The sequence below is a fragment of the Plectrocnemia conspersa genome, unplaced genomic scaffold (genome assembly GCF_051122295.1).
Source record: "Plectrocnemia conspersa isolate PC_06_02 unplaced genomic scaffold, ASM5112229v1 ptg000002l, whole genome shotgun sequence".
NCBI classification, from domain to species: domain Eukaryota; kingdom Metazoa; phylum Arthropoda; class Insecta; order Trichoptera; family Polycentropodidae; genus Plectrocnemia; species Plectrocnemia conspersa.
The window spans coordinates 17,703,746-17,713,894 of record NW_028277166.1 but is presented as its reverse complement, the minus strand read 5'-3'; the positions used below and the strand labels follow the sequence as shown (position 1 = coordinate 17,713,894).

General features: G+C 32.1%; 1 protein-coding gene across 1 annotated transcript; it reads right to left on the bottom strand.

Moving 5' to 3' along the window:
* Positions 1–1,465: 1,465 nt before the first annotated feature.
* sau (Golgi phosphoprotein 3 homolog sauron) lies at positions 1,466–9,117 on the bottom strand. Its single transcript, XM_088204865.1, has 5 exons — positions 8,809–9,117; positions 8,248–8,395; positions 4,774–4,872; positions 4,525–4,700; positions 1,466–4,137 (listed from the first exon to the last, which is right to left on the bottom strand). The coding sequence occupies exons 1-5, from the start codon at positions 8,971–8,973 to the stop codon at positions 3,889–3,891; spliced, it is 837 nt and encodes a 278-aa protein (XP_088060991.1). The 5' UTR covers positions 8,974–9,117; the 3' UTR covers positions 1,466–3,888.
* Positions 9,118–10,149: the final 1,032 nt, after the last annotated feature.

Sequence of the window (10,149 nt, the reverse complement as noted above, 5' to 3'; positions counted from 1 at the left end):
CTATATGATTTCAACTTTTCCAAATGCAGTAATATATTCATTTAGGGGCTTATCATTATTTATTTACCTGCAATGTAAAAATGTTACAGAGAATGTGTATTTTTCGGTGAAGTTATATTATTTCCAAATACATTTTCACCTGTAGATATATTTTTCCACTAGCGAAAATATAATTTAACTAACAGTTTGCTAGTAGCGAAACATCCATTTGCTGTTCAAACCCAAATCTAACCTAATGAAAATTCTACAACTAATTATACTTTAGAACTTTTATTAGGTCAAGTCCAATATACAAACTATGCCAACTCATTTCCCATGGGAAAATAAATACAGACAGACATTGCATCTCGCAAATTGCTCCAGTTTTCCTGTACTTGGGTACTCTGTATAGAATATATTACACTATGTTTTAAAAATATGATCCACTATGTTTTAAAAATATGCTATCCTTACGGACTTCTGATATTAGAATATTGGTCAATGGCTTTAATTGCTTTTGACTTCTGAGAAGGGATAGTTGTTTTTTCGGCTCTCTTATTGGTCAAAACTCGGTTTAGATATGCTTCATTCAATTCTCAATAATTGTAAATCGTAATATTGTTATAAAGCCTTAATATGAAAGCTAGATAACTAAGCGTTTCCACTGTAACGGCAACGGCACGATTTTATTGCTTTTAACGTGAATTTTAAACAGGAACGTCATTTGAATGGGGGGCAGGGAATTTGGCCAGAAAAATGGATGTCATTTAATGAAATACTATGAAACTTAATGAAATCGAAATATTAAAAAAGCTGCCACTGACTGTCCAAAACTTGCCTACACCTCCTAAAAAAGCTGAAATGACATCCTGATGCCTTGCCTCTTGTTTGAGCAATCACCTCCAGGACACATACACGAAAACAAGCACTGACTACTTCTAAAAGGACCTTTCGACGCAACGAAAGATTTACTTTCGAAGCGACTAAGTACTACTCTATTTAATGACGGAACCGACGCTTTATTGAAGCAACTACGTACGACCTGTATTCTTTAAAACACAAGTTTGATTGAACCAATGAACTAGGGTGTGAATAAAACATTCCAGGATCACTATACCTATTCAAATGTTTTAATTATTCTAGATGTTGTGAAAATCATGTGTATTAATCGAAATGTCGTCAAAGGGGCTGAACTAGAATGAATCATCACAATGGCAGATTAGCACGAAATTTTGTAGAAAAAAATATATCCTGCCAGATTTATTATTTATTCAAAGTTATATTGCAAATCCTTGCCAGGTTTCATAATCTAATTTGTCCATATTTATTAAAAAAATTATCAAACTGAACTTTTCTATTCTGATTTACGTCGCCATTTACTGTACTATTTGAACATAACAAATTGAAAGCAGTAAAAATGTTTTTAAGCATTGTGTTAAGCTATATTAAAATATAAGAAAATGTAATATGGTTTAAGAATAATATATTTTGTAGGTAAAAGGATATATAATATAATAATTAAATACAATACAAGGATCTCACACAAACTGCATTTTTTAAGCAATCCGTTCTACAGCATAGAATTTATTTTATTTACAATACATAACATTATCCATATTCACCGATAATAAATACATTTTACAAGCAATTTTCACAGTACATGTTAAAATTAAAATAATGAAAAAAATTATGAGTAAGGAACTAATTTCAATAAAACTTAATACTTTTACGATTTAACAACAACAAAAGATCAAATTAATTACTGCACTTTCAAAATTAGTCAACATTGACAATGAACAAGCTGAACGTTAACTTAATGACAACTTTTTATATGTATAAAAACTTGAATTATGACTAAAAATATAATATATATAAATAAAAATGTGCAAAATTTGGATGAATGTATGTATGTACATACATATATAGAGAATTTAATTGATATATTTTTTGCAATCATTATTTAAACGTGCATTATACATATAAAATACATATACATATGCTGTAGATATATTTTCACGAGAATATGTTTAACAATCTGTAATGTAGGTGCATTATAATAGAAGTAATTAAACCATAATAATGCCAATATAAATTATTGATAAAAAATTAAAATTTTATATGAAGGATAATAAAAAAAAAAAACACTCTTGGCAATCATGGAATGAAAAATTATTATAATCGCATAAAGTGCTGATTAAAATATATTTATAGGTATTAAATAAAATACTTATAATTTTTTTAAGCTAAAACTAATATAAAGTATATAAATTATTGTTTTTGTACGGAGAGTGGTATATATATTTTAAATAAGTTATATAATCTAAAAAATGAATGTATGTATATATTTTAATTATTCCACTCCATTATTCATTTCAATTTGATAAATTTTATACTCAATTTTTTCTATAATTTTTTGTGATAAAATTTTGAAACTACGTAACTAACACAATAATTATTTAATCAAATATAAACGTAACTTATAACAAATCTGGCATTAGACATAATTTTCATCACATGTGTTATCAACAATCAGAATACTGTCAGTCCTTCACTAAAAAAAAGACGATACTTACTATCAAATTACGCTACTCTGACAATACGGTGATTAAGTAGACAAATTTATAATCTACATTTAAAGACTCCTAAGATCATTCACCATAAATGTTGCATGAATAATAAACGATACATAAAAAACTTTTGAAAAATTTCGTCATAATTATAAATACATATAAACCTACTCTTATTGTATATAATATTTATAGTGGCTACGTTAATTTTACATATTGGCTTTTTTATTATGTACAATATACAGTATTGATTAATATAATATATATGTATAAGATTTAAGACATTCAATTCAGTGTTTAAACATCGTAGAATTTCTCTTCAATAGTCAACACATCAGGCCGGTAAAAATTAGAAAAGATATGACTATATAACTATACAGCGTATGAAGTTGATACGCGTGAAACATTTAATTATTTACAATTCCTTCTTGGGGAAAATTGTCGCATTTTTGAGTCGAATAAAACTGAACACAGTGTAGTTATCTCATGGACCTTTGCGTTTTTTTTCTTAATAAATATTATCATTGCAAATGTGCTATCTATATTTTAAGAATATACATATGTACAGGCTACACCATTTGGTTAAAAATCTATTTAAATATGAGTTCCAACTTTTTTCAACGTTTAATATGTGTATAGGATTCTTTGAGATCTACTTCACAAAAACTCCTCACTGATATTGACTAGGAAGAATAGCCAGCATTATTAGATAAGAATCTCATTAATTGACTATTCACAATAATATACTATTTGATTAGAAATTGTACTCGTACATCATTGTTATAAGATAAAAGTGACGTAAAGGTTCCGAAGATGAATAATGTATGACTGTGCAGTGATTAAAATACGCAATTTTATGATTTATAACGTATATGGTTAATGGTGATAAAAAGTGGGTAGTGTTTTAGAGAAAGAAGTTAGTTAAAATCCAAAATACGTATTGCAAATTGCTGGAAAAATCTAACATAAAATACTGATAAAAGAGATTTGTTTAGTTCTTTAGTTTAGCTACACCCATCCAAAATCAATCAAGATAAGCTGTATTTAGCACAATTTTGATCCTATTTGTTTGTGAGGCATAAATAATTCAATATCAAATATGGTTTATTCATAATTGAGTTAATTATAAGGCCAAAAGCCACTGATTGAAAAAACGCAAAGGCATGTGATACAACCCATTTTTATACAATTTTATGAATATCAGAGCACGCTTCATCGCATAGACTCCTCGGCTTGTCAATATAATATATACTGTGTGCATCAATCGAAAGTATGTTCAGATATGGATTACATTATTTATTTATGTTTACCATTGTTTCCCCTCATTCATATCAATCGTTTGCTATTTAGCAAAAGCGGCGAACACCGCCCACATCACTTCCAAAGAATTCTGTTTTAGACTTTCTTGTTCGAAGTCGAGATCCAACAGCTTGCGCACCCGCCACGTGGCCGTCTCGTACTCTTCGTCGGGCAATGGCGCAAATGCGTTCTCTAGCACATCGGATGCGTGAGCGAGCAACAGGAGGGCGGCCGTCCGACGGTCCATGCGCTGCGGGTCGTTGTTCCATTCAGATAATACTGCTTCTTGAATCTGAGCAAGATGGCAAATGTTTAATCAACGGATCGTGGTAAAGGAAGTTTGAACATAATATTAAATGAGAAATATATGTTTGTACTATGAAAATAAACACATTATATATTTTTCTAAATCGGGACGATATCACATTAGAAAGCACTACTTTATCAAACAATTCATCTTCTTTTTAACACTATTTTTTTAAAGCTGTTTTGATTGCAAGCCATGGACTTGTCCCATCAAAACTATTTTCGCAAAGATGTGTGAATTAATTTGTCGCGTTTTGTTTTGATATTTTTATAATTTCGATGAAAGATCATAAAATCATGAATTGGTCTGCTTTCAGCTTAGTTTCAATGAATGGTCATAAAATTATAAACTGGAAGAACAAACGATACTTACTTTTCTAACCAGACGGCACTTAATCACATTATCAGTGAGTGGATGCGTGGTCATGTCAAACAGTAAAAAATTCTGCTTTTCTGTAGTCAGCACGCCTTTTTCCACCAAGTTTTTAGCGAGTCTTTCGCGAACGTTTTTTAACTGATACCTTAACTTCAACGGATTCCATGTTTCGCCTGAAAAATTTAATTCACACACGGTTATAGCGATATGACTGAAACGTGAATTTGATAATAAAACGTGAATTACCACTTAAATATTCTATCCAACTTTGAACTGTCTCGGGTGGATCAGTTTCTTTCATGTGTTTCAAGGCCTCGTCGAGAAGAACGTCACCAGTGGGAGCATCTTTAAATACATAAAAGTATTAGAATATTTTTACTACAGTATTGTGCAAATCGAATGGACACTTTTTCCAAATTATCTCGTGGTCCTGCTTTGATTTTCGTAAATATAAATCAAAATTGACCTGAAAAATTCTTTGAATACATCAGAATAGTTAAGAAATTCACGGGATTAGAACAGGTCAATGCACAGGTATGACAGTCTCTTTACTTCCTAAAAACATGGAGGGAACCATGATCAATTTAATGAACCAAATTATCAAATGACATTTAAAAATGCTTTTAACTAACATAAACTCGGAAGGGGAATAGATTTTAACTAAATTAGCAAGCCAGAAAATAGTTAGTAGTTGAACTTGAGCAATATGGGAAGTAAACTTATGCGCAGTTACAACCCGATGGCCAATCAGCAGAGGGTCTACCAATTCAAATGCCTCAGTAGAGATACAACTACTATCTAATCATTGAAGGGCGAATTAATATGGCTTGAATGCAATTCACGAGCTTCAGAAATGTGTTATACAACAAGCACTGCTGTTTAGAGAAGTGATTGATAATACTCAATGCTACGTTTGATATGTACTCTTATATAGATGTGAAACATGAAATACAAATTATAGAGCATATGAAGAATTCAAGTGTTCGAATTGTCGAATATTTGGATACATGGACGAAGAATATGAGCAACGAGATTTCGGTTAGGTATATTTATACATACTGATTTCTCGATGATTTTCATTTCTCGAGAAATAAGAATTTTCGACTTCACTTCTTAAATTTCTCGAGAAATTTTGATGAATAAAAAAATGTATGTAATACAGTTAAGTATTGCAGATACAATATCACATATTATTCTTAAAATAACCCTTTAAAAAAACATGCCATTTAAAGTAGAATAAAACATTCTCTTTTTTGTCAAAAAAATTTCAGCTATGGAAAAATTCCTCTCGTTTTGTGATTATGTTGATTTAATCGACAATAGGGCTTCAAATAGGCACGGTAAATTATTTGTTCTTTTGCCCGTCGATTAAAATATTTTGAATTCTTTCTCCATTAATCCGTAAGATGTCGGTTTTCTTACACTACTCTCTGTAAGGCTGAAAGAAATTTCTTTCTTGAATTGTTGCACCAATGATAAATTTTTAAGTTCTTCAATGGATTCTAATGATTTAATGGAGTCGCGAAAGTCAATAGAGTGGTCGTCATAGTTCGCCAGTTAGTGGTCGTTTTTTTAAATATTTTGATTTCAATAAATGACATGCATTTTGCAGGCCAAGTTCAAGAGGGGGAAAGTTCTCCCAGCTGCCTCCCCCCAAATAACGTCACTGCTTTTGGGCTTTTCTTATGGCTCTCATTGGCCTATTTTGCATCTGGATTTGCACCTACACTCGTATAAAATTCAGAACTGAAGCCCAGAGAGAGTAGACCATGAATAATTTACACAGATTGGGTGTTAGAGCAGCAGGAAGTTGATGCTGATTTTTCAAGGTAAAAACTTCTACTCTGATGAGGCACATTTCCACCTTTGTAGCATATGGGTTGAGGATAATTTTCATATGATTCACGAAAGACCATTACATTCCCAAAAAGTGACTGTTTGATGTGCATTGTGGTCGGGCGGCATCATTGGTCCTTACTTTTTTGAAAACCATGAAGGTCGGACAGTAACAGTCAATGGTGAGCACTATAGGTGCATGATAACCAATAATTTTTGGCACGAAATCGAAGATATTGATATGGAAGAAATGTGGTTCCAATAAGAAGGTGCAACTTGCAACACATTAGGTGCAACGTTGGATGTTTTGGATGAAGTTTCCAGTCGCATTATTTCATGTTTTGGTGACGTCAACTGGCAGCCAAGATCATGCGATTTAATACCGTTGGATTTGTCTACGCCGACAAGGCCTAAACGTTGGAGCACCTGAAACCAACATTAGCCAGGTTATAACCGAGATACTGCTCGAAATGTACGAAAAAGTTGTCGAAAATTACATCGAAAGATTGACTGCTGCAAAAGGCACCCATTTAATTAATATTATTTTTCATAATTAATGAAATAAGTTTGATTAATAAAAAAAAATATTCTTAAATTTGTGGGATTTTTTTAAAAAGTTCAGAAACTAAAGTTGGATCATCATTTATATAGTTTGAAGAGTCAGATTAGTCGGATGGTAGTACAAATCAGGCATGCAAAATGATCGCTCAGCAGTAGCTAAAAATGCCCACTGCGCTTGCAATACGCACCATATTGGAGCAGCGCTTTGTCATTAGTTTTTGAATGGGGTGAAACCCATTGAAATTTCTCAACAAACGAAAGTTCTGTATGGTGATATAAATCTATTAGTGCAGCAAGTGTACTAAATAGTTTTATTACAAGGTGGTTTCTGTAGTATTCTCAATTAAGTCAAAAAAACTCGAGTCCCTTACAGCAGTTGTAGGCATAGTTAAGGAAAATCACTTAAGACAAAAAATTGAAGCAAGTGATAGCTTCTGGAGATGAAACCTGGGTTTACTACCACTAGGAAACCAAGAGAGTCAGCAAGGAGTGGTTCACAAGTATGTCGGAAAAATTAGAAATTAACCAATTAAAAGTCTAGTGTTTGTGTATAAGTAATAAACACAATAAATAAGAGATCTTTGAAACCAAAATGCATACAAAAACATGACTAAAATAAACACGGCGATATTTTAAAACAAAGGCATTCCGTCCCCAGAGCTGCACAAATAAAAAAACTTTCATTGTTTATCAAGGAATTTCGTCATCCTCTACGTTAGGCAATTTCAATACAGTACATTGCAGACATATTTTACATGGTGTCCTTTTTTCGTATCAATGCATTTAGCGACAATTTTTTTATAAATGGATCAAGACGTCTGAATAAGAAACGAAAATATTGTATATAGGTCAGGACTTTGCGTAAAATAATCAGTTTAGAGAACCAATTCAGTACCGTAATCAGATTATCAGAATAAGAAGATCGATGAACAACACCCGTAGCAAATGATTTTATTAATAAATTACAAAATATTTATATACAGTTTATTTAACTCAATATATGTATATCAACTATGATTTGTGCCACAATAAAAATAAAATTTAGCGAAAAGGTTCGAAACTACTCCAATTTATAAACCTTCTACCTTTACTTTCAGACTGCTATTAATATCCTTGTATAAACCATTAAATCTAATATTAGCATATCAGCCATATATTACTATAGTAGTTACAACTTCCGTCACTCGATTTTAATCTACATTTTAATTTTTAGACATGATAAACAGAGCACAAACTAACATAAAATTAACAAAAAAAAATAAAAGTTATCATTATCGTTATTGTTATCATCGCAATACTGATTGTACAAAGAGATATGTATACCTGATTTGACGAGCAGCTTCCTGGTTAGCAATCCTTTTCTCCTCATTCCGGCGCGCTCCAATTCGATCCTGCCTCTTAGCGCTAATTCTATTAAAATACAACCTCTCAATCCGCTCGATATGCAATCATTCCAAAATGATGTATAGCCCTGTTGTATAAAAAAAAGCGTTAAAAATTCATTTAACGACTTCAGCATGAAGGTAAAACATAAAATATATGATAATAAACATATAAATGTTAACGATTATGTTGAGTAGGGTTGTCAATTTCGACATCAGTGTTCAATTTTATTACAGTATTTCATCAGTTAGGTTACCAGTTATTATATAATTGAACAATTATGTTATATTAGGTATTCAAAAGTTGAATAACGTGAAACATAGTATATTATTAATTTGTTTATCAATCGCCCATATGCATTACACCATTGCAGGTATTGTAATTGATAATGATAATAAAAATATATTCCAAATTGCCTGATAATTATTATCGTTGGCAACCCTAACGATATTGTTGTACAATAATTAGGAGTGGGGGGGGGGAAGTTTCGCAGCGGGTTACCTCCTTGTCCTTGAGACCGAGCAGGAGCACTTCCTCCATGAGCGTGAGCCGCGTCTCCTTGGAGTCGGCGTCGTCGGGAGACACATCTCCGCGGTCGCGCCTCTCGTCGGCGGCCGTCGTCTCGCGAGCCACGTTGCGCCGCACCAGACCCTCGGTGCGCTCCATGGTCGCCGCCAGCTCAAGCTCCCGAGTGACGCCCGTCGAGCGCTGAAAGTCTGTAAGACGAATCGAAGAGACCGCTGGCGACGGTCGACGAAGCACCGCTGACAGCCGCGCCTGACGTTTGCGCCGCCACGGCGCCCGCGCAACAGCTCTCTACTTTACCGACGCGTCACGACCGATACAAACGCATACACATGCACGCAACATATGGATGTGTGCTTTTTAATTGAGGTGAAAACAAAAAGCCTTAATATTGTTGACCATCACTTAGCTTACGGGGTAATATCGAACACAACTTTTAATCACAACCAATTAATAAAGAAAATTAACCATTCATAATTTAATCATTAGTAATATAGGATTTTAGCGTTCTTTATTATTGTACTGGTTTAGTTGACATCACTGCATCACTCATTCGTAGATTGAAATTTAACCCGGTTTTCTCCATCACTTTTTATTATAGATTTTTAATCGAACCATAGTATATGAATGAAGAATAAATGATTAAGTTAATAAAATATTTTTTTTTATTGTTGGTAATTTTATTTTTAAGGTTTTTGAATATATATTTTTTCCGTACATAAATTCATGCAAATACGATATGAAAAGTCCGCGACTGTTTCCAAGTAATTGCCTCTTTAACTTTCGATTTGCACGCATCCACATATTTCCAAAAAAACATTGAACTATGAATTATATATATATATATCTTTTTTTTTTCAAATATGAAATTAAATAATTTTGTTAAATTAATTTAAAATAAATTAAGCCACGTTATAACTATAAACAACGCAATATTCAAGTTCACGATGTACACTGACGAAAAAAATAAGCTCCTTAAGAATTAAATACTTTTGGAATATTGTATTGTATATGTATAAAAAGAAATATTTCTGATATTGTTTGTGTTCGCTTTCGTATTGAAATAACTTAAAAATCAAATTAACTTTTTAATTTTTTAATTTTAATATTAATTTTTATTCTTTTATAAATATCATTTATTTGATCTTAAAATGTCAATATAAATACAAGCAGATCAAAACCATGAATATGATTATTTATCTTCAGATCCCGATCACAATAGAGATAATCCGACCTCGTGATCGAGTTGATTAGATTTTGGGAAGTTTAGATCACCTAGTTTTACAGGATTGGACTTATTCTATACATCTTTGGTTG

Excerpts from the sequence above, each read along its gene's own strand:
- sau (XM_088204865.1), bottom strand. The coding sequence starts at position 8,973 with ATGGAGCGCACCGAGGGTCTGGTGCGGCGCAACGTGGCTCGCGAGACG. Across the intron at positions 4,873-8,247 it reads GAAGCTGCTCGTCAAATCAG|ATGCTCCCACTGGTGACGTT; the intron begins GTATACATATCT and ends ATGTATTTAAAG. Across the intron at positions 4,701-4,773 it reads TTGGATAGAATATTTAAGTG|GCGAAACATGGAATCCGTTG; the intron begins GTAATTCACGTT and ends TAAATTTTTCAG.